At 36.6% G+C, this 26225-nt stretch overlaps 1 protein-coding gene across 1 annotated transcript; it reads right to left on the bottom strand.

The window, feature by feature from the left end:
* Positions 1–5661: 5661 nt before the first annotated feature.
* On the bottom strand, positions 5662–19277 carry LOC128641401 (DBIRD complex subunit ZNF326). Its single transcript, XM_053694026.1, has 10 exons — positions 18988–19277; positions 18396–18456; positions 13634–14018; positions 11146–11290; positions 9165–9264; positions 8129–8276; positions 7907–8000; positions 7439–7569; positions 6898–6993; positions 5662–6188 (listed from the first exon to the last, which is right to left on the bottom strand). The coding sequence occupies exons 1-10, from the start codon at positions 19043–19045 to the stop codon at positions 6051–6053; spliced, it is 1356 nt and encodes a 451-aa protein (XP_053550001.1). The 5' UTR covers positions 19046–19277; the 3' UTR covers positions 5662–6050.
* Between the last annotated feature and the right edge of the window lie 6948 nt (positions 19278–26225).

The following is a 26225-nucleotide window of genomic DNA, read 5'->3' on the forward strand; positions in this document are numbered from 1 at the left end:
AACACATACGTCAAAATATGACTTAACCACGACAAACTTCCGGCGTCAACTATAGCGCCGGAAATGACAAAATTTTGCGCCAAAAATGACGCAATAAATTGAAGCATTTTCTTCCCCCGCAAGCCTAACAGCCCGCAGGGAAAAAGTCAATTGAAAAAAAATTTTAAGGTAAGAAAAAATTTATTTATTCATATGCATTATCCCAAATAATGAAACTGACAGTCTGAATGAAGGAATACTGATTATCCTGAATCATGGCAAATATAAGTTTAAACACATATATTTAGAACTTTACATATAAAGTGCCCAACCATAGCTTAGAGTGTCATAAATAAAATAAGACTGACTTACCCTAAGACACTCATCTACATATAATAGATAGCCAAACCAGTACTGAAACGTGAATCAGTAGAGGTAATGGTATATGAGTATATTGTCAATCTGAAAAGGGAGGTAGGAGAAGAAATCTCTATGACCGATAACAGAGAACCTATGAAATAGATCCCCTAGAGCAGAGCTTTCCAAACTTTTCATGTTGGTGACACACTTTTTAAACCTACATCATTTCGCGACACAGTAATTAATTCAGTTGTACTAGCAAAAAGGAGGTTAAACTAACTTGTTTTAAGAGATATGGACACATGCATAAATTATATAATAACAAAATGTATATACAAGTAACAGTAAGTATGTGCAAGAATTAAAAAAAGTTTAACCCCTTAATGACCGGACCATTTTTCAATTTTCTTACCCTTAATGACAATGGCTATTTTTACATTTCTGCGGTGTTTGTGTTTAGCTGTAATTTTCCTCTTACTCGTTTACTGTACCCACACATATTATATACCGTTTTTCTCGCCATTAAATGGACTTTCTAAAGATACCATTATTTTCATCATATCTTATAATTTACTATAAAAAAAATTGAAAAAAACACACTTTTTCTAACTTTGACCCCCAAAATCTGTTACACATCTACAATCACCAAAAAACACCTATGCTAAATAGTTTCTAAATTTTGTCCTGAGTTTAGAAATACCCAATGTTTACATGTTCTTTACTTTTTTTGCAAGTTATAGGGCCATAAATACAAGTAGCACTTTGCTATTTCCAAACAACTTTTTTTCAAAATTAGCGCTAGTTACATTGGAACCCTGATATCTGTCAGGAATACCTGAATATCCCTTGACATGTATATATTTTTTTTTAGAAGACAACCCAAAGTATTGATCTAGGCCCATTTTGGTATATTTCATGCCACCATTTCACCGCCAAATGTCATCAAATAAAAAAATAAGTTCACTTTTTCACAAATTTTGTCACAAACTTTAGGTTTCCCACTGAAATTATTTACAAACAGCTTGTGCAATTAAGGCACAAATGGTTGTAAATGCTTCTTTGGGATCCCCTTTGTTCAGAAATAGCAGACTTATATGGCTTTGGCATTGCTTTTTGGTAATTAGAAGGCCACTAAATGCTGCTGCGCACCACACGTAAATTATGCCCAGCAGTGAAGGGATTAATTAGGTAGGTTGTAGGGAGCTTGCAGGGTTAATTTTAGCTTTAGGGTAGAGATCAGCCTCCCACCTGACACATCCCACCCCCTGATCCCTCCCAAACAGTTCTCTTCCCTCCCCCACCCCACAATTGTCCCCGCCATCTTAAGTACTGGCAGAAAGTCTGCCAGTACTAAATAAAAGGAGTTTTTCTTTTTTTTAATAAAAAAAATTAAAATGTTTTAGCTGTGATGGACTCCTGCCTTAGCCCCAACCTCCATGATCCCCCCCCCCAGCTCTCTAACCCTCTCCCCTACCTAATTGCCGCCATCTTGGGTACTGGCAGCTGTCTGCCAGTACCCAATTTGCCCCCAAAACAAGTGTTTTTTTTTGCAATTTATTGCCAGTTTACATTTTTCTGTAGTGTAGCAGCCCCCCACAATACCCCAACCCCCTCCCCCTCCCAGATCCTTATATATTTATTTATATTTTACTTTTGTCCCCCCTTCCTTTCTCATTGGTGGCAGTGGGCATGTAATCGGGCGCGCACGCGCACCCCCGCGCGCCCCCGGCGTGCACATAGCACTTACAGGAACCGGATGCCGGGTAGCGATGGGCCGCCCACCCGCCTCCCTGATGTGCTCCCACCCACCAACGAACCGGCACCATCGCTACCGGTGCAGAGAGGGCCACAGAGTGGCTCTCTCTGCATCGGAGTCTTCTAAATGGTATTGCAGGATGCCTCCATATGGAGGCATCACTGCAATACCCTGAGAGCTGCTGGAAGCGATTGCGATCGCTTCCAGCACTCTCTTAGACAAGTGACGTACCAGGTACGTCCATTGTCACTAACTGCAAGTTTTTGCAGGACGTACCTGGTACGTCACTTGTCATTAAGGGGTTAATAACACCAATAGCTACTTACTAGTTTAATGGGATGTATGAGGTTGATGGGATGAACACAGTTTCGGAATATTTGGTGGAATATTAGATAAAGACACTTACATTTCATCATCAAGCATTTTTAAGCTTCCACTTCCTATCCATATATCAAGAGCAGGAGCAGCAATGCACTACTGGGAGCTAGCTGCAAAAACCCCCCCACTGACTTCTGCTCAGTGTTTAAGCTGCAGCCCTCAGAGCTCTGTGAGTCCGACTGACTACTGCCAACGCTACAAACGCACTGCTGTCCCACTCACTAACTACACGTGCAGTTACGAGCCAATTAAGGAGACTACACTTGCAGCCAATGTGCCACCAAAGCCGCCAATGGGAATAGTTCCTACTGAGCTGTGCCAATTGGTTAAGATGATCTGTGACTCACTAGGTATCAATCATGTGATATGCGTAGCAGGCAGGTGGAAAGTCAGAAACCAAAAAACAATAAAAATAAAAAGAATTAAATTTAAACAAATTTGTGCTGAAGCAGGGACACACTAGTGTGCCCCGACACACAGTTTGGAAAGCACTGCCCTAGGAAGACCATTGTATTCAAATAGGCAATACTCTTCACATACCTCTGACATTCACTGCACTCTGAGAGGAAAACCGGGCTTCAGCCTGCTGCAAAGCGCATATCAACGTAGAATCTAGCACAAAAACTTACTTCACCACCTCCATGGGAGACAAAGTATGTAAAACTGAATTGTGGGTTTGGTGAGGAGTGTATTTATAGGCATTTTGAGGTTTGGGAAACTTTGCCCCTCCTGGTAGGAATGTATATCCCATACGTCACTAGCTCATGGACTCTTGCTTATTACATGAAAGAAACAGCACATATTAGTACTACAAATAAAATAATGTCTTGATTGATGAATCTTTCCAGACACCTAACGTTACCACTTCCTTACACTAATTAGGCAAAGAGAATGACTGGAATTAAAATTTGCATCTGCACGGCCGGCCACCTGGTTTGAGAGATCCTCCTTCCTTCACATGGACCTGTAGGTAGGGAAGGGGGGGGGGAAGACTGAATAATCCTACTCAGACTTCCAAGATAGGGCAGCAACAACAGTTTGGGAGGCGCAGGGAGGATTATACCCCACAAGTTCTCAGATGCTTAATAAAAGAATTTATTCTTACCTGAAATGTATTTCTTTTTTGACACAATGAGTGCACTGATCATCTTAATTACTAATAGGATATTCACCTCCTGGTCAGGAGGTGGCAAAGAGCACCACATCAGAGCTGTACATATAGCTCCTCCCTTCCCTCCCACTCCTGTCATTCGACCGAAGTTAGGAAGAGAAAGGAAAAGCCATGTTGGAGGCGTTAGAAGTTTACAATAACCCATAACCTGTCTAATAGAATAGGGCAGGCCATGGACTAGTGTCAAAAAAATAAATAAATCAGGTAAGCAAATTTTCTTTAAGACAAGATGAGTCGACGATCATCTTAAATACTAATGGGATTCAATACCCAAGCTAGAGTACAGATAATACGGGAGGGACAAGACAGGGTACCTAAAACGGAAGGCACCACTGGATGAAGAACCTTTCTCCCAAAAACAGCCTCAGCCCAGAAAAAAAAAAAAAGTGTCAAATTTGTAAAACTTAGGAAAAAAAAAGTGTGAAGAGAAGACCAAGTTGCAGACTTGCAAATCTGTTCCACAGAAGCTTCATTTTTGAATGCCCATGACAAAGCAACAACCCTTGTGGAATGAGCCGTAACCCTTTCACGAGGCTGCTGTCCAGCAGTCCCATATGCAACACGAATTATGCTCTTCAGCCAGAAAAAAAGTAGTCGTAGCTTTCTGTCCCCAACGTTTACCCGAGAACACCACTAGCAAAGAAGACTGACTAAAGTCCTTGGTTTCCTGCAGGTAAAACTTTAAAGCACTGACTACGTCCAAATTGTGCAAGTCTATCCTTCTAAGGATTGGGACACAAAGGCGGCACAACAATCTCCTAATTAATGATCCGACCAGAAACAACCTTAGGAAGAAATTCTAATTTTGTACGCAAAACCTGATCTGCATGAAAAATGACTCACACTAATGCTGAGAGTTCAGATACTCTGAGCAGAAGAAAGCCACCAGAAATAAAACCTTCCAAGATAATTTAATATCTAAGGAATGCATAGGCTCAAACGGAGCCCCTTGAAGAACATTGAGAACTAAATTAAAAATCCATGGAGGAGTAACTGGTCTGAACACAGGCCTGATTCTGACCAAAGCCTGACACTGAACATCTGGGACATCCGCCAGACGTTTGTAACAAGATAGACAACGCTGAGATTTGACCCTTTAAGGAACGAGTTTATAAACCCTTCTCCAGTCCTTCCTGGAGAAAAGAAAATCCTAGGAATCCTAACAACTCCATGAGTAGCCTTTGGATTCACACCAATAAAGATATTTACGCCAAGTCTTAGGATAAGTTCTTCTAGTTACAGGCTTATGAGCCTGAATCATGGTCTCTATGACCGAATTAGAAAACCCTCGTTTGGAGAAAATCAAGCGTTCAATCTCCAAGTAGTCAGCTGCAGAGAATCTAGATTTGGGTGAAGAGCCCCTCAAAAGATCCTTCCGCAACAGATGTTTCCAAGGAGATAGAGACGATATCTCCACCAGGTCTGCATAGCAAATCCTGTGAGGCCAGTGCTATGAGCATCACCAAAGCCTTTTCCTGTTTGATCTGGGCAATTAATTGAAAAGCAAATAGAGGAAATAGGTATGCTAGACTGAAAGTCCAAGGTGCCGCCAGGGCATCTATCATCTCCGTCCAAGGATCCCTGGATCTCGACCCATATCTCAGGAACTTGGCATTCTGCCTGGATGCCATGAGATCTCTCTCTGGCTGACCCCACTTGAGTATGAGACTGGAGAACACACCCCCGGATGAAAAGTCTGCCTGCTTAGAAAATCCGCCTCCCAGTTGTGCTCCCGTTTTGAGTATTATGAAACACACTAATCATTAACAGGGTATTTAAAGACCCTTGTTTGAACAAAAAAAAAAAAAAAAAAGTCTTGAGAAAGGTCAGTGTATGACTGAAATGCGTTGACTTGTAAGGAGCTTTGATATTTGTTTTAAAAAATAAAATAAATCTACAATGTTTTAGAAGAGAAGCATCTTTCCACCTTTGCTTTTTAGTGTTCTTTAGGTTGAATCAGAACTACAACCCACAGTACATATCTCCAGTAACAAATAGGACAAAAATATGACAGGTATTTACATTAAAAGATCTTTATTTTTAATCAGACCAGCATTTTCTAAACAAGTGAAAACAAACAGATCACAGCTTTTGTCAGAGTATGATAGAAATTAAAGTGTACAGACACAGAAGCTTCAATTCAGGCAAAGATGGTTCTGTATTTTTCAGGTGTATACTAGAAAACTTCACTGGAGCAATGGAACTAAAAATGTTCAAATATCAAATGAAAAAAATAAGCCAAGACATTTTATTTACAGCAGGAAGAAGTTAAATTGAATATATGCATTATAAATGAAAACTGGGGGGGAGGGAGTATTAAAAAAATGGGATTAACATTGTTTTGATAACATTTTAATCATATTAAACTGTCACTGATGAACTGTCACTGATGAACATAGAAAATATTTATGACTCCAATGGTTCAGCTGCTGCTTCTGCATCTACATCTTCAGTGTCTACACTCACATCATGCACATCCCCCTCTGCGCCAGTGTCCATATCAGCAGTCACATCAGTTTCCCGATTCTCAAAGGGATTTTCACCCTAAGGGAGTGAAACAAAGGGTTAATTTACTTCTCAATATAGTGGTGTAAAAATACTCAACAAAAATAAAGCTTGCAGCTACTTCCATTGTTTAATCTAAAAATGAGTGGAAACAATATGACTGCCCCTTTAAATAAAGGTGGACACTGAATTTATACTATGATTGTGCTTTGCAAATAGAGGTTGGAGTTCAGCTGATGGAACTTTTTTTAATGCTATTTCCCTTTGTGGATACCAAAGTAGGTAGACTCAGGAATGCTCTGCAGAGACCTAGTCAGTGATTCCTCTTATCAAAGGCTCACCAAATGTGTTTAGCTAGGTCCCAGTAAAGTATTGCTGCTGCCAAGCCAACTTTTCAACAAAGGATACAAAGTGAAGGAAGCAAATTGGAAAGTTGCTGCATGTTTGAATCATGAAAGTTTCACTTTAAAAATACCACATCTTTAAGCTAATATTTTTCAATTAAAAAAATGTTTAAATTATGCATTTTAAGCTTTGGATGGCATAAAATACGAAGTATTATACTGCTTCAACCTGGCTAGTTTATGCCATCCGACTGGCACCATTCTGTGAAGAACACTAAAATTTACTGACTAGGAATACTTTGGTGAAAAGGGGTTTAGGTTATGCAAGCATTTAATGACATCTTTAGTCTCACTCAATTTGTGCTGACATGGCAATATTAAACCTGAAAGCAAGATCTCCTTACCTTCAAGAACATTTCATATCGTGCCTTCATAACTGGATTTCTCAAGATACTAGTAGCCGTCAAAATGCTTGATCGCTTTATTTGTTCCCTGTAGGTCTGTAAAAGAAAGTTTACATTTAGTTGTGTAGCTGCTTCATATAATTTATTAAATTGCTATGATTTAAAAAAAAAAAAAGTTTCAGTCTAAGGGTCATAAATACATTTTTCACATTTGTGAGAAAATTAATACAAGTTTAAAATGTACTTCTAATATCAAATTCTTTGTTTTCTTGTTGTCCTTTGTTGAAATGCTGAAAAGCTCAGGAGTGTGCGCATCTGCAACAATGTTATACATTAGCAAGAGATGGCAGCACTATTTCCTGTCACATATTAATTTAGACATGTGCACGCTACCTATCTAGATATCCCTTCAACAAAACATAAGCAAATTTGATAAGTAAATTGGAAATTTTGGGTTTAATCAAATGCAAAGCTAAGCACTGTTGTGATGGATATTAAAGTTCAGTTTACCTACAGGTTAGGAACAGTTATATGGTCTTACCGCTTTGTTCTTTAAATGTTGAGAAGATTTCAGATGCAACTGTACAGACATACGTAAACCAGGAACATAAATATTGCAGGCATCGCAATGCACCATCTCAACTCTGAGCATGTGATCCTCATTTGTAATACCTAAAAAGTAAAGAATGGGGACCATGAGTTTAACCAAGGAACTTTGGTGTAAAAAAAATATACCATATTTGGCACATGCAAAGATTATCCTGTGCTAAATATTAAAGTTTGTTCTTGCATATCAATACAAATCAGGGACTTGCCCAGCAGCCAGAGCAGCATGAAATACTGCAGTATAAATTGTGCATACACATCCATTTCAGACTCTTGCTTGCAAAAGGTTAAACTGCTGCTTTAATACACTAACTTTCTCTTATGTCCTTTCAAAACAGTATATGGTTTGTATGCGACTCGTGCATTTTAACACAAGAGCCTGCCCAGCACTAGGTTTACATACCTTCCAACGCATCTTTTTCCACTTGGTTTGCAGAACCACTCTGAGAAGAAGTTTTGCGAGCTGCTGTTTTCTTGTACTTATTTACAATACTCTCCTTTAAATAAAAAACGATAGTATGTACTATGTTAGTCAGATGCCTGTTAAACCATCTGATACACACCAAAGTTTGGGTTAAATATAGCTATGGCCATAACAGCACACTGAAAGAAAAATCCTACTTACATGAAGAAAGTCAATAGCAGTCTGGTCAAACTTGGTTTGCTTCTGAATATGATTTAGCATTTCCTTGTGGTAATCACCATTTAAATGTTCTTCGATGCCTCTCTCATCAAAAGATTGAAATTTGCAAAACGAACATGTTAATGCCATCCTAAAGAGAGATTTTGAATTACAAACATGGTCTTGCACAAATACTACATATCTATATGCCAGAAGTTCCTTTGGACTATTTTGGAATCTTATTGATCAGGTCATCACCAGAGCCTCTGCTTTGTTTTAGTGATCCTAGGACAATTTAGGAATTTCCTTTACATATCAAAGTATTAGTTAGAAATTCCAACAGTAAAATAAAAAAAAGGTATCTGTACAACAGATGAGTAATATATTTTACTACTTGGATAAATTCTCACTAACCGATTAGTCCCAATTGAGGTTAAACACAAAGCATTGCACTACAATGTTGTCAACAGAACATCTTGCCAGCTGGTGGCATTAAGTAGAAGGGTGGAAACAGTGCAATACATTGAGTTCTGTTATTTATGAAAGAAAAACTATCCAAAGCACCTTACATTTTTTGGCACATTTAATCAACTTGTTTAATCATGTTAGTAGATTATAGCTTAATATTGGCTTAAAGTGATGGTAAATCCTAGATTTGGGAATCTCTAGGATTTACCATCACTAAAAATAAAGGCCACCTTCATTAATCATTTTAAATCTGGGGCCGGATTTCTTCTTGTGAAAGTGCAACACTAAGATCTGGATTTGCACAACAAAGTGTGTTGCAATTTCACAAATAACCAAATGCTGCTGGCTGCCGCCATATTCAGCATAAGTTTGCCTCTGGATACTTAATTCACATGCCTAATAAACCTACAAGAGTACCAATAAGTAACAAATCCTTTGGCAATTTGACCCACTTTATTTCAATTATATAAACATAATATAGCTCAATGTTAATATTCAAGTAAACTGCAAGCAACTAGCAAAAAAAAAAAAAAATCAATCATTTTAAGTCAAAAGAATAAGGCATTTTTACCAGTATCCATCTCCATATTTCTCAATTAACTTCTCCCTCCTGCGCTTCTTCTGCTCTTTCCGTGCTTCATTGCGGCGTTCTTCCTCGGCATCATCTTTCACTAGATCATAAAAATAAGTATTGATATACTGAAGTAAAGCTCTCATTTGAAAATAAACTGGGCTCGGCAAACCCAGGGAGCCACTAGCTCCTAACTTATCCTCCATACATCTATAAACAAATTCCACTGTCTCCTAAGAGTATGTCTGGCCCCTAAATTTTAAACAGATTTGTCAACCACTATGTTGAAAGGACAGTTAACATCTATTTGAAGAATCCAATTCAGACTTGTTACTGGAGTTGACAAAGCTAGCAACTCATTAGCAAAAAACTCATTGTTTTGCAATTAGGACCACAGCACGTTGTCTATTCGGAAGTACAAAAAGCAGTTTTTACAAGTCTAATCTGTAAACCCACAATTTTCAGACAAAGATAGAGGCGAGTACATTGCAGAGATCTTGTATAAAATTGTTTTAGCAAATTTAGGTTTTCAACCAGCTGTAGGATACTTTATTTCATTAGCTGGCCTAAAGTAAGACAGGTATTAGGTGCCTTTCTTTGCTTGATTCATCTTAGACCAATGGGTTTCAAACCTGTCCTCATGCCTCCCTAAAAGACCAGATTTTCAGGATTGCCTTCACTTAACAGGTAAAAAAAAAAAAAAGAAATTTTTTTTAGATAACCTCAAAATCAGGCCTGAGGAAAGGTTTGAAAACCAGGGTCCATGATTAGGCACTAATTGTTATGATTCAAACTTACAGTAACATTCTGATATACACCCGTTTCATTCATCAATAGTATAAGTCAAGTTGCATGGATAAATAATTGCAAAATGCAAATGTTGGCTTTTAGACTCCCCCACATGGACCTGTGGGGGGGGGGGGGGGGGGGGGAATATAGGAAAGACTGAATAATCCTTCCCAGACTTTCAAGATAGGGAAACAACTGTTTGGGAGACAGTGAGGATTATACCCCACAAGTTCCCAATTGCTTAAAAGCCACCGCTGCTTTACTGAAGAGACTGACGTGACTACGGCTAAACCCCAGGAAAGATCAGAGCAAATCTTGAAGAAATTTCTTTCAGATACCTAAACTTTACCACCTCCTTGCCACGTAGGAAAAGAGAACGACTGGGGTTTTAGGGAAGGAAGGTGATACTTATCAGCTTTGCTGTGGTGCTCTTGGTCTTATGCTGGCCAGGAGCGATATTCCCAACAGTAATTGATAATTATCCGTGGACCCCAACAAGTCAAAGAAATTAGCCAGGTAGAAGATAGCACACTTGCAAAACTACTAAACTTATCTTGGGTCAGTATTGTGGTTTGCTCTTAAAGTGAAGGTAAACTGATGAATCCGTGAAACACTTTAGGCACTAAAAAGCAATTTTAAATTAATGTGTTACATATTGGCATAATACTGCATGGTGAGGCTGTAGAATCCATATTCTTTAGACTGCCACTGCATACAGGACACTATTAGCAGATGATTAGTTTTGAATCCAGATACTTTAATTTACCATGGTTACATATATGCCGTTATGTGAGAAAATGGATGCTACAGTGACTGAATTGAGATATTCCAGTTTGGCAACCAGACTCAGAAAGCTCAATTATGGTCCTAAATTGGTTAACCAGATAAAGTTAAACTTAAACTTAATTAAGTAATAGGTAGCAAGCATGAAATCCCAGGCTGTATGAAATGCTTGATAACATGTTCGGGAAGCCCTCTAAATTTAAAAATGTAATATGGAGTTGTTGCTGGCTGACCGATTTAACAGCAAAACACAAATATGATTTAGTCATTACTACATTTTATGCCACTATCCCAACCCCAAAACTTAATAGGTAAAAATGGGAAGGTCACAAATCAAGTTATAAATATAATTAGTAAAATTTTAGCTCTAAAATGTTATACTATAAAATGCAAGAAAGTATTTCATTACCTTGTGGAGAATTTTTTGTGGTTTGTGTCGGTCCAGATTTTACCACCTTTTGTTTCTTTACAGGATTTCCAGCAGGTTTGGAAGGCTGCACATTCTTCTTTGCACCTCTTGCCGCTACAGATTTTATAGCATATCCTCCCCTTTGCTGTAATTAGAGCAAAATATGTTATAAGGTGATATGGCTTACTTTTATCTAATCCCTAAATAAACCAATATTTAGGGAAAGAAAAATGTCAATATGACGACACTTCAATAAATCTTGCTGAACTTGTGTGAAATACTATTAAAGTGGAAGTAAATCATAGTGGTTTACAATTTAAAGATTAGAGGTAGAGTTTTCACCTCTTAGCCAATAGCCATGCGGTAAATCCGGCTCCCATGGACGCCAAGATGGATTTACCGCACGGCTATTGGCTAAGAGGTGAAAATGTCACCTTTTAGTCAAAAAAATTTTTAGCCGTGGGAAAATGTACTTTCCTCTTAAAGTATTTGTTACATACAGCAGAATGTTAGTTTAATTATCCTTCGTTTAAGTCATGTTGCAGAAATTAGCCAATCACAAAATGCATATACACCAAATTCTCACATGCACAGGAGCTGGTAAATCAGAAAGTATGCATATATAAAGTATGTCATTTAGGCAATATTTACGTCAATACAGTTTATCCATGTAACCTAACTTCTGTATACATAGTACCATCACAAAGCTAGTACAGTACTGTAATCAGAAAGTTAAGTTTCTATAAGGCTATTTGCATTTCAGAATACCAGACAGCCAAAGAAGATTGTGATTTACAAGCAGGGAAAACAATTTTTTGAACATTCTAGTATCTAGTAAAACGAATATCTTGTGGGGGGGGGGGGGTCTCATTGCCCAGACGGAGCAGTTTTTCACTACTTAATTTGTGTATTGCATTTTAAGGCTAAACTTTTTATTAAAATCTCAAGTTTGATAGGTTATAATGAGAAGGCTTAAAAAGGTAGTCAGGTCAAAAATAAACTCAAACTTTGCAACACACTTCCATTATCTAAATGTAAACAATCCTTATATGCAGACACCAGCTCCTACTGAACATGACTCACAGGATATACGTATGCATTTTGTGATTGGCTGACTACTGTCACAATGTATCAGGAACGAAAAAATAATTTACATTTGAAAAAAAAAAAAATTGAATTTGAAACAAAGTGTTTTTGCATTGTTTTAGGCATTAAAGGACCAGTCAACACAGTAGATTTGCATGATCAACAAATGCGAGATAACAAGACAATGCAATAGCACTTAGTCTGAACTTCAAATGAGTATATTTTTTTCCTGATAATTTTAAAAGTTATGTCTTTTTCCACTCCCCGTACCATGTGACAGCCATCAGCCATTCACAAATGCATACACTTATTCTTGCACATGCTCAGTAGGAGCTGGTGACTCAAAAAGTTAATATAAAAAGACTGCACATTTTGTTAAAGTAATTTGGAAAGTTGTTTGAAATAGCATGCTGTAGCTGAATAATGAAAGTTTAATTTTGATTGAGTGTCCCTTTAACTGATCATGCTTTTCAATCGTTTTTAGTGGTCCTCGGTGTTAAAGGTTTAAGCTGTAGTTAAGCTATTTCAAGTATTTTTAGAGGGACTGTATCCACCAATATATTATAGTATGAAATTCAGAAGATAGAAAAAGTAAAAAAACTGAGCTGATATCAAATATGAAAGGCTAATCGGAGGGGCTAGAATCAGTTTTTATACATGACTGGACAAGACAGACGTTAAGTTTTGCATAGTTTAAACTTAGCACTATTAGCATTTTCTAAAAGGGAAACGTGTATAGAATAAAATGTAAAATAAACCCAATAAAAGTGCAATGAATTTAAAAAAAAAAAAAAAAAAAAAATACACTAAGGGTTAGTAACTCCAAGTTCAATTTCATACAAATGACAATTATTTCTGACCCTCAATGCAATAAACGTTCTGAACATAGAAGACAATGGCAGCAAGCGCAGTATTTAGAAAAAAAAAAATTTAATGCTCTGTATAAGATTAGTGACAATAGTAGTATGGCATTTGCCAAATACGAATCTGGATCATTTTCTCCACAGTTGAAACATGCACTCTTCCACAACTAAGGTTCCAATTAACCTTAGCCATTAGTAAATTCTGATAAAACAGAACAGTTGCATATATTGTAAATAATTTAATACACTGCACCTTTAATCTACTAAGAACCACAAAAAGGTCTCAACCTTTTCAAATTATTGTCATCTCACACTGGCAAAGACGTAATTGCTTATGAAAATTATATAGTTAACGAATAGTCACCTTTTTATAAAAAAACAAATTCTATTATGCAAACACGTTTTTAGCTATTTAAAAAGAGTAAACCATGGTTTGCAAAAATGTTGAGTTGTTTCTACTACAGCATATGCCATTTTAAAGTACTGTTCTTGTAATGGTGCAAAGTGACAAAAAGAAATCAGAAAGATTCTGTACTTACTCCTCTGCCACGACCTCTGCCTGGTGATGGTCCTCCAAAAGCAGCAAAGCTTCTGCTGCCAAATCCCCTGCCAGGAAAGCCAGGCATTCCTCTCCCCAGAGAGCCTACAGCTGCAGGCTTATTGTAGGGTGAAGAAAATCTGCCATCCATATAATCATTCCTCAATGCTTCCCGTGAGTAAGGCGATTCACAGCTAGACCTGCCCTGGTTTCTACCTTCAAAAGTGTCAAGGCTATTGCGGTAGACATCATAGCGATCACCAAAACTATCTCCGAAGCTGTTGTGTTTGAGATCACTATTACCATAGCCAGATCTGTACAGATCTCGCCCAACCAGAGAAGACCTAGAGTCATAAGACTCATAAGGTTCAATCCTGGAAAATTTTCTGTGAGGAGAAAAATAATGTATGAGCATAATGCAAAGGCATAGTATAATCAGTTAAATATTTAACTTGGCTGCTTACATAAGCAAACAAGATTAGTTGAAGGCATAACCACCAGTCTGAAACAATATTGTGCTTCAAGTATGCAAACACTTCTGTCAGCCAGTATGGCACTGAACAAGTTAATTAGGAGGCAAAGATCTACTGGGTTACCAAGATTCACTTCTAGTATCTTAATGATACATTTTAGAATTCCCAACAGCTTTATCTGGATAAATACAATTATAAAACTAACATACCACATTAATTGAAGAGTGATATGCAATAAAAAAAAGGGACATTAAACAAAAAGATTTGAAGCTGTATAAAAATAGCCTCACAAACAAGCATTTTGCAACATACTCTGCAGCTTCTCTTAAGGTATTTTTATGGTTTTGAGTGCCATTTTTCCCATAGCTTCAACACCCTTTGCTGACCAATCAAAGGATACAAATGGACACAGTATGTTGTCTTGACCATGTACAGTAAAAGCACATAGTAATAGCGCATAGCGGAGCACTCAAGCTTGTGTTCATACAGAACGCAATTTGTTCACTAAGGTGGGTTTTCATTAATTGTGCATTTATAAAAATCTATAAAATATTTTAGCAATTACCTTGTGTTTAACTACACCGTTTAATGTCCCTTTAAAGAAAAAAGTCTAGGATACATGTATGCACATTTTATACATTGTGACCTTTGGCCACTTATTAGCAAATGCATTTGAGAACAGGAAAAATCTGTCTTTCATGCTGATGGTTCAAAAGCATCAAGCAGTTTATGTAGCCAATACAGACGTCATAATTTAAAGTGAATGTCAATTTTGATGATAAAGTGCCCGGTTTAAAAATTTTATTAAAAAGTAAGCCACTTTAATCAAAATTTACATTTCACTTGTGTTGTGAAAATACTTACCTTTTCATCTTGACAGCCACTGCATTGCTTCCTCCGCCTGTCGCAAAGACTCTTCCTGGGTCTAAATGAGGAATCCAGCTTCCTCCAAGCACGGTGTTGAATCAGACACTGATTCCCCGGGGGGTGCCGTGATTGGAGCATGATCAATCCGTCATTTGACATAGGAAGAGGCTTGAGACGACCGGGGAAGCTGGAGCAGCTGTCAAGATTAAAAAAGGTAAGAATTTTCACAACACAAGTAAAAATGTACATATTGATGAATTAACGTGCCCCTGTTTTTAATTGAATTTTAAAAACCTTGCACTTTATCAAAATTTACATTCACTTTAATAAAATTTAGGTTCATGAAAAGGTAAGTTACTAAAGTTAACTAAAGCGAAAGTGTTTAAAAGGTTGCATGCATACAAAGGACATTTTGGAGGGAAAACATTTTTTAAAATTTATATCTAGCTATATCTATCTATCTCCACTGAATTTGGTTGTGTTAAATATCCATATTCTAAATCACTTTAAATTGATTCAGCATAACAGCAGACAAAATAATCAAGCTGAACATCTATGTAAAAAAGGGAGATATTTGACCTCAAAATTACTTCAGCTCACAATAGTAAGTTCTGTGAACAGTAATCCTTCAGCTACATGTTGAGAAATACCAGCATCATCAGTGCTGCTGTTACACTGCTTTACTGTATTCTCATGAAGTTTCACTAAAATCTCACAGTAAACTAAGATGGAAAATAAAAGCTATGTCAGATGCACAATGCCTTGCAAGTCCAAGGAATAGCATCCTGATTGGTCCCTTTACATAGGATGTGGCTACAGAGGACATTCTGAGCTAAAATCTTTTACATAGAGATGTTCAAGTGATATTTTTTAGCCAGCTCTTTCACAGCTTTGCTGCATCACTTTGAAATGCTTTAGCATTTGGGTATCAAGCCCCTTTAAGCATCTAGTCTAATCTACTATTATGCAAGAATCCCACCAACCTTCAAAGATCAATTCTTGCACCAATTAAAACGGCCTTGCCCGTACTGATCTGCTTATGTGCACCAAGGATGACATCTGCCATGTTCCATTTAAAGCTTACACCAGTTTGTGTCCAGTAACACAAGTTCACAAGCTGGCATTATGCAGCCGAGCCGTAACCTACGAAAGTTAGTGGCTCTGTTGTCTCCAAGGTTGTTTGCCAGGAAGCTAGACAAGAGACACATTCTTCGCTGCCATGCATAATGTTTATAAGACTGCACCGTAAGCAGCAGGTGACCATACATCCATTTACATACAAAAAAAAAAACCCACTAACATAGGAAAGGTATATGAACACTCTAAAGTAAAGAGCACATAAGTTTCATTTGTGAGAGAAAAAAAAACAAAAAACTGTTATTTCTAAGATAATGCATCTCTCCAGCCCAAAACCTTTTAATCCATGTAAAGCTCATAAGCAACCATTTACATGCACCATTGCACAAAGAAAAAAAAATGTTACAAACTTTACGATAAACTATTTCAGGAGTTAAAAAAAAATTGATTTGAAAAAGGCATCTAAGCTAAGGAGCCAGACAATTCTTGGCCCAGTACCATGGACAGCACTTGTTTAGGCCGGCACCTAAACCTACATTTTGCGTTTCAAATACCAAGAGAATAAAGAAAATTAAATAGGAGTAAATTAGAAAGTTGATTAAAATTGCATGCTCTCTCAATCACAATAATTTTTCGCCTTCAGTGTCCCTTTAAATTTGTAAAGCATATTCTATGACTTTAAAACATTGGAATTTTTCTAGACAAGCCGATTTATTTTATGATACCTGTGTTGTGCATTGCTAACCCTAAATCTCAGAATAAGCAGGCATGGTGTTTAAATCCTGCTGCTTACATCACAGGCAGCATATGTGCATATACCACTGAAAAAGTACCTTTTACAAGAAGCATTTATGCTAATGGTGTATATTGCAAAAAAAAAAACCTGCTATTTAAAATGTAAATGCACTTATGTTATTTGCCACCACAGCCCTGTTTTCATGGACACTTGTGTTACAAATGCTGTAAGGTGTGCAGGGAGGAACATGCATTGTAATGTCCATCAGCACTATTCATGCTATATCTAGAAAATGCTTTCTCGGTCCTGTTTACCATGCGTAACTAATAAGTCAAGAAAAAATACCACACATTTCAATTTTGATTTGTCCCTTTACCCATTTAAAAGAAAAATGGGTAAAGGGACAGAAGGCTGATTCAAGTGTCCATTAAAAAGAATGGAAAAATTAGTTTTGGAGTTTAAACCAGAAGCATCTCAGACTGGTTATCGGCACTGCTTTATTCATCTGACAATGTTAAATTAATATTTAAAGCTGCTATGTACTGTGGAACAAATATGCTATTACAACACGTAAAAAGCTTATGTCCCTTTAACAGCACACTGCCCCTAAAGGTATGACAAGCAGAAAGAATAAACTATATGCTCAATGATAGTGTTTGAAACATTAAAGGGACAGTATACACTCATTTTCATTTAACTGCATGTAATACACTACTATAAAGAATAAGATGCATAGATATGAATAAAAATTCAGCATAAAACTGTTTAAAAACATGCTTAGCTCAGTTTATCTCTGTTGAAAAGATAGTTGGAAAGCCCACTGCAAGTAGCTAATAAGACCCTCCCCCTCAGCATATGAAAAGACAGGAGCAAGCTGGAGTAGGTAGCTGACGGTATTCACATAAAACTTTGGGGCTTGGTTAGGAGTCTAAAAATCAGAGCAATGTTATTTAAAAATAAGCAAAACTATACATTTAAAAAAAAACACAACAACTTTACGGGCTATATAAATAGATCTACAAAACATTTATGCAGAGAAAAAGTGTATGTCCCTTTAAGTCTCATTAATGAGAATTGAATACCAAAAGATTCAGTATTTTCATTTACCCATTTTCTGCAAAAATGCAGATATGAAAGGATTAAGTTTGAAATACAAATAGCGAGGAAAAGCATGTGGCAGCAAACCAAAAACTTAAAGGGACAGTATTCACTCATTTTCATATAACTGCATGTAATAGACACTACTATTAAGAATAAGATGCACAGATACTGATATAAAAATCCAGTATAAAACTTTAAGCTTACTTAGAAGCTGTCAGTTTGGCTCTGTTGAAAATGTAGCTGGAAGCCCACTGCAAGTGGCAAATAAGACACTCCCCCCCTCCCTTTTGCATATGAAAAGACCCTTTACACAAACAGGAGCAAGCTGGAGAAGGTAGCTGACGGTATTCAAATAAAACTTTGGGGCTTGGTTAGGAGTTTGAAAATCAGAGCAATGTTATTTAAAAAGCAAAATTATACATTTATTTTTTATATATAAAAAAAAATTATGGGCTATATAAATAGATCTACAAGAGAGATCTATACAATAGATCTATAGTCTGCATTACCTGTCACTTGAGCTTTCCCTTGCGTAGGATGGGCCACCAAACTTTTCTAGTTCTAAAATAGCTGAAGAGAAAAAAAAAGTTAATTAAACATAAAATAAGTAGTTTTGTATATTTTTTTACTTCGGCAAATTGCACACAACACTGGTCTTTTAGAAGGACACGGAGTTGGCCTCGGCTATTTTGCTTTCCTAAGCTCCATTGTCCAGACAAATTGCAGGAAAGCGGGCAAAATAAAAATACAAAGCGAATATTTAAGATCCGTTTAAAAGAAGCAAGAATTCCTATTAACTCGATACAGAAGGCGGGGACTGATCTCAGGCCTACAACTGCAGAGAACCTCATAGGCCCTATTAAACGAGTATATGATATTCTGCAAATATATTAACTTGAAAAGGTGAATATTAACCCATAAGGATCTACATGAATGAATTAAACAAAAAAAACCGGTAGCATGCCTGCAGCAATTGCCTCAGGCCCTGTGCGTCTGGCCAAGGCTTCGCTAGATTTGTGCGACCATATTTCATAACACTCAAAACTACTTCACAATTGAATATATAAGGTAAAATAAAGTTATTGTAAGAATAAATTGTACCGTCATTTAAGCGAGCACGAGCAACCATAGCGCGCATTCCGGACATAGAGGACGCCATTACTGCAAATCAGGGCCTGGTTTTCACCTCACAAATTGTACACCGCAGAGTGACGTCGACTGCAGCCTTCCTAATACCGTACAGAACCTGTAGAGTAGACGAAATAAACCTTAGGTATAACCGGCAGCAGCAGTCACTACCTCACCAGGAAGCTACTGAGTGACAATTTCAATGTCAGCACGCGAACTTAAGGAGTCTCAGTCAGGACAAAAAGGCGCGAGCGAGCTGTGGCGTCACGTTAAATTAACTCGTACGCGATTGGCTGGCTATGGCATTTGCTAGGGCTGATCCTTGTCACGTGATATGAGAGGGTTGCGTATTATTACGTTAATGACATGCTCTTGTGTCACGTGACGGGGAACCGCCTAGCCCGCCAATAATTAACCTGTTACAGCCAGGATAGCAATTGCTAACAACAGTGGTTTATAAAATTTGTATATAACCAGGATTGTTATGTTTCTAATAGTTTCAGCAATAGATTGTAACAATGAGTTATTTACAACAAATATATATAGTACTCGTTTTCACACACAACAAATGAAACCTTATCTTTTTATTTTGTGATTCAAACAGAGCATACAATTTTAAACCGGTTTCCAATTTACTTCTATTATCAAATTTGCACCATTCCCATTGTATTCTTTGTTGAAGAGATACCTAGGTAGGTGTCAGGAGCACTATTTGACAGGAAATAGGTGCTGCCAGCTTGTGGCTTGCCAGCTAAATGGATAACATTGTTGCTAAACTTCTGCCATATAGTGCTCCAGACATGCGCATGCTCCTGAGCTTATGGTCCTGCTTTTGAAAAGAACAATAAAAAGAAAATCTGATAGTAGTAAATTGGAAAGTTGCTTAAAACTATCTGCTCTATTTGAATCATGATGGAGAAAAAATAGGGTTTCATGTTCCTTTAACCCCTTAAAGGGACTGTATAGACCAATTTGTATTTAACCCCTTAACGACCGATGACGTACAGGGTACATCCTACAAAAAACGGTTGTTAACAACCAACGGCGTACCCTGTACGTCATCAGGGGTTTCAAGCGGTGGAAGGGGTTTCCTGCAATAACATTTTTTAGGCATCCGATGCAGAGAGAGCCACTCTGTGGCCCTCTCTGCATCGGCCAGCGATGTTGCTGATCGTTGGTGGGTGGGACTCATTGCAGGAGGGGCGGCCATCGCTGGAGGATATCTGGCAGAGGGGGGCAGGATCACGTGCAGGGGCGCCGAGTGGGAACGCTACACTTTTAGACAAACTCTTAAGGAAAGGAGGGAGAGAGGAGAAGGGGAAATTGTATCTAAGAGATCTCGGAGGGGGTTGGGGGTAGATTATTAAGGGGGAGCAGCTACACTACACCAAAATTGTGTTTCTTTCATGTAAGTGGCAAGAGTCCATGAGCTAGTGACGTATGGGATATACATTCCTACCAGAAGGGGACAAAGTTTCCCAAACCTCAAAATGCCTATAAATACACCTCCTACCTCACTCATACCTTAATTTTACAAACTTTGCCTCCTTGTGAAGGTGGTGAAGCAAGTTGTGCTTGATTTTCTTCTGTGAAAGGCGCTTCTAAGCATATTGAAGCCCAGTTCCTCTAAAAGTACAGTGTTTGAGGGATGTGAAGGGAGTATTGCCTGATGATGCCATGTTTTCAGCTATGGGAAATCTATTCTAAGGCTCTCTGTAATCGGTCGCAGGGATTCATCTCTGCCTCCCTTTGCAGAGCGACATTATACTCCACTACCATTACCTCTGCTGATATGTTTCAGTACTGGTTTGGCTGCTATATGTGGATTGGTGTCTTCTGGTAAGTATATATCATTTTTTAAGACACTCTCAGCTATGTTTGGCACTTTATCTGATAAAGTTTTAAATGTATATTGTATATATTTGCTATGAGTCAGGTCTGTGTATTTCCCTTTGCAGTCTAAACAGTTTGGGAATTATGTTTGTGGGAGTTTTAGGCTTTTTTTTCAAAAATTTTGCGGGTTTAGGCTCACGACGACGCATAATGTTACTTTTTATTGCAACATTTTTGGCGCAAAGTCGCTTCTACCGTGACGCGACTTTTCTGGTGCAAGGTTTTTTTGGTGCAAAATCGTGCCTGTTAAGACGTGAGTCACGACTCGCGTCATCTATCTTTGGCACCAAAACTTTTTTGCTCGGCATTTGAGCAGTTTTTGGAGCCTTAAATTTGTTATATAAGTCTCTCTCTCTTTTTGCTCTCTGCTCTCATTTGATCTTATAGGGCTAGGTTGCTTGCTTTTGATTTTACTTTTGTATAAAAAAAATTATCATAAACATTTTTCCCCATTCCTAAAATTGCTATTTGAGGAAATTGAATATTTTGTTTAAATGATTATTTATTTATTTTTTGTGTTTTTTTTTTTTATTATTTTTTTATGACCAGCAGTAAATACATAGTATATCATCCTTCTGAAAAATACCATGCGGGTATGAATACGACAAAAATTACCAAACATATACATATTCTTTTATAACCTCAGAGAAAACAAAAGGAAGAGAAAAAAAAAAAAAAACATACTAAACTCAAAAAAGAAAAATAAGTGAGTACACACACCCATGTGTCTACCATGTATCACACTGTTGTTTTATTTCCCCCTCTTATATAAAGGGGGAAAAATAAGAAGAAAAAAATGTATATATAGAAAAAAAAGTTCTATATATTCTCTCTCTCCCCATCTCTATCGCCTCCCCTCACATTAAATTCACTAATTATTACATTAAACTGTTTGATTGTTCATCCTGACATCAGGCATCCAATTAATAGGGAGGGTATCCATCACTAATATAAGAAAGGTTTCTGATCTCCTTATAGGAGCAATAAATTGTAGCTGCTGCGTTATAGGCCATGATAAAATTATTCTCTTCCATTTGTGGAAATAAGCTCTCATATGAAACTCTGATAAGAAGTGCATAACTGTTTGTATCATGTAACACTATTGTCATTTGAAGATACATTTTATTCATTCTTTCTACTAAACTCGGAGATACTACATTTTTCCACTCTCTTACTATTGAATTTCGTGTAGCTAAAATTACTGTATTAATTAGGGTTTGTTCTCCCAAGTTAGAATGTACTTGAGCCAAATATAGAAAAAAACTATAAAAATCAGAGATTATAATCTTATTATAAAGACATTTATTCAACCAGTAATTGACTTTATGCCAGAGTTGTCTGATTTCAAGACAGGACCGCATACAATGCAGAATGTCCGCCCTTTTCATTTTACATTTTTAACATACAATTTGTTGCAAGTCTTTTGACCACTTAGAAATTTTATATGGAGTCAAATCATAATTATTGACTAATTTAAATTGTGATTCCCTCCAACTTACTGACTTCGTAGCCTTCTCCACTAGTCTAATAGTCTGTGAAATTATATTTTCTGTAATCGTTGGGAATAATTTCATCCATGAGTCTTTCAGTTTTGTAATGTTTGTTTGCTCAATCTTGCTAAGTAGGGATTTATACCAAAAAAGAGATTGAACGCCTACCTATCGTATAATATAATTTAATCCTGTGAACCCCAGGCAAAACTATGCATCCGTTGTAACTGGATAAAATAATTTCTAACTTGAAGATATGCATAAAAATTCCTAGCTGGTAACATTAATTTCAAAGATAAATTTTCGTAGGATTCAATTATCTCTGTGTTGTCCTGTTTAAAGGGACAGTCAACCATAGAATTGTTATTGTTTTAAAAGATAGATAATCCCTTTATTACTCATTCCCCAGTTTGCATAACCAACACAGTTATATTAATATACTTTTTACCTCTGTGATTACCTTGTATCTAGGAACCTTTTTCCAGCCCCCTGATCACATGACTGTGACTGTTTATTATCTATTGTCTTAAATTTAGCATTGTATTGTGCTAGATCTTAAATAACTTTCTGTACCTGAACACAGTGTTATCTATATAGCCCACGTGTACTTTCTGTCTCTTTGTGTTGAAAAGAGATTTAAAAAGCATTTGATAAGAGGCAGCCCTCAAAGGCTTAGAAATTAGCATATGAGCCTACCTATGTTTAGTTTAAACTAAGAATACCAAGAGAAAAAAGCAAATTTGATGATAAAAGTAAATTGGAAAGTCAATTAAAATTAAAAGTCCTATCTGAATAATGAAAGTTTAATTTATACTTGACTGTCCCTTTAAGTTTATCTAAATATACAATTCCCTTTAATTGGCATTCTTTGAATACACTATTATATAAACCTGGAGAAAAATCTTGATTACCTACTATCGGGAGATATTGAGATACCCTATAATTATGACTCATACTAACACAATATTTCTGCCAGGCTGCTATAAATTTTCAAAAGTTATCAGGCTGTATACTGAACCGGGCAATCTGGCAGATGGGCAGTGTAGTACGGCTTTCAAGTTAAATGGGGCCACTATATCTGATTCAATATCCAAAGATGTTACATAGTTTACTTCCGTAAGCCAATCAATAGCAAATTTAATCATAGAAATCCAATTATAATATTTAATACTAGGCAAAGAAAATCTGCCAAACTCTTTAAAATGGATAAGCCTATCCATAGCAACTCGGGGTTTCTTCTTATTCCAAAGAAAAAAGCAGCAAGCTGCATTAAATCTAGTAATCTATCTTTGTAATAAACAAGGGCAAACTCTAGGGTTCACTGGTTATTTATGTCTAATTTACTCCTATTATAATTTTTTTCTTGCTATCTTTATTTGAAAAGCAGGAATACAAAGCTTAGGAGCTGGCTCATTTTTGGTTCAGCACCTGGGTAGCGATTGCTGATTGGTGACTAAATGTAGCCACCAATAACTAAGGGCTATCCATGGTGCTGAAGCTAAAATAAGCTGTCTCCTAAGTTTTACATTCCTGGTTTTCAAACAAAGATAGCAAGAGAATGAAGAAAACATTATAATAGGAGTAAATTAGACATAAATAACCTACATTTTTTCTTTTTCTTATTTCTTCAGTTTTCTTAAAAAGAACATGGAACCCAACATTATTATTTAATTTTTCAGATAGAGAATACATGTCTCTAATTACTTCTATTATCAAATTGTCTTTGTTCTCATATTATTCTTTGCTGAAGAGATACCTAGGTAGGTAGTGTGCATATGCCTTAAAGTGCCATAAAACATGTTGAGATCTGTGCATATCCTAAATGGACTAATTAAAGGGAGATTAAACCCCAAATTTTTCTTTCATGATTCAGATAGAGAATACAATTTTAAACAACATTCCAATTTACTTCTATTATCTAATTTGCTTCATTTTTTAGATATCCTTTGTTGAAGAAATAGTAATGCACATGGGTGAGACAATAACACGAGGCATATTTGTGCAGCCACCAATCAGCAGCCACTAAACCTATCTAGATATGCTTTTTGGCAAAAGATATCAAAAGAATGAAGCAAATGAGATAATTGAAGTAAATTAGAAAGTTGTTTAAATTGCACATTCTTTCTAAAGCATAAAGGAAAGAATTTGAGTTTCATGTCCCTTTAAGTAAAAATAGTTTGCATAAAAAAATTGTTTACAATTTGCTGGCAACTATTTTAAAATTATTTTAAAAAATAAGCAAAATTACTTACATAGCAATGCTGTCTGGAGTAGTCTGATCCACCCGCCCTTTTTTAGTGTTTAGCTTCAGAAACACAGGCATTGTATTTCAACTGAGTTTACAGCTGCTAATTTGCTTCTAGGCTAGGGTGACCATATTGCCGTTTTAAAAAGGGGCACATATGAAAAATACATATGTCAGGGTTCTTATAATGGAACACTATTCAACACATTTCTTTAAACTGCCCTGACTTATGTATTTTTCATATGTGTCCCTTTTTAAAGCGGCAATATGGCCACCCTATTCTAGGCATGCTCCAGCAGGTCATGAGTGTGCACAAGTCACAGCCACATAGAAACATAGATATGGACGGCAGATAAGAGCCATAGGCCCAGCAAGTCTGCCCGATATTACCTAACAGTATAAACTTATCTAGTTTGTAGGATAGCCTTATGCTTGTCCCATGCATTTTTAAAGTCCCCCACAGTGTTTGTCGCTACTGCCTCTTGAGCAAGTTTATTCCATAAATCAATCACTCTTTCTGTAAAGAAGTGCTTCCTCAAATTACTCCTGAATCTACTACCCTTTAGCTTGAGATTATGACCCCTTGTTCTTCAAATTTCCATTTGATGTAAAATACCCACAGCATCAGTTTTACTAAACCCTTTAATGTAGTTGAAAGTTGCTATCATATCACCTCTTTCCCTTCTCTCCTCTAAGCTATACATATTTAGGTCATTGAGCCTATCCTGGTAAGTTTTATTTTTTAGACCATTTACCATTTTGGTAGCCCTCCTTTGCACAGATTCAAGTTTGTTAAAGGGATATTCCAGTGGCTTTTTTTTTTTTTTTTTCGTTTTTCAAATCATTAATGTAAAAAAATATGCTTTATAATTTATTTTATTTAAAAATTATTTCTACTTTCTTCACTATATAATTTTTATAATTCCTTCCTTTCCACTGCCCTTTTTTTTTTTTTTGGCTTTAGCCAATGTCTTTGATCTTATTCATATACGATCATGAATGATGTTATTCACGAGCATTACTTGCGTGCGTGCGTGTGTGTTGTATTCAGTTCCTTCCAATTTCACCTAAAAAAAATTTCCCTCAGGTTTCTTTTCATGAGCTTCCCGGCGCCGCTGCATTTTCTAACAGCTTGCGGCTGTATGCATTTTTTTTTAATATTCAAAATACAAGTGCCAATATTTTATTTTTAAAAATATCTTTTATTGGTAAAATATATATTCCTAAAAACTTATTTTAAAAACCTTGTCTCTAAGCTTTTACAGCCCATAACGGTCACCATTTTTTTTTTTTTTACATAGTGCATTGAGATCGCTGTAAAAGTTAGCGCTTTCCATCCATCTTCTATCACGAACACTTAGAAAAGTACTTATAAAAGCACTCTTTTACCCAGGGTAATATTTACATATATATTTGTGTAGAATTTATGTTTATTTATAATCGTTCCTTTATTTTTCATTTTTGAATGAGGTTGACAGTAATTTATATTACATGACATTATACATTTTTTTATCAAATATTTCACCATATGGAGATTCCTAAAAATGTCTTTCTTTCAAAAAAAAAATATATATATTATAAAC

The sequence above is a fragment of the Bombina bombina genome, chromosome 10, assembly GCF_027579735.1.
Source record: "Bombina bombina isolate aBomBom1 chromosome 10, aBomBom1.pri, whole genome shotgun sequence".
NCBI lineage: Eukaryota > Metazoa > Chordata > Amphibia > Anura > Bombinatoridae > Bombina > Bombina bombina.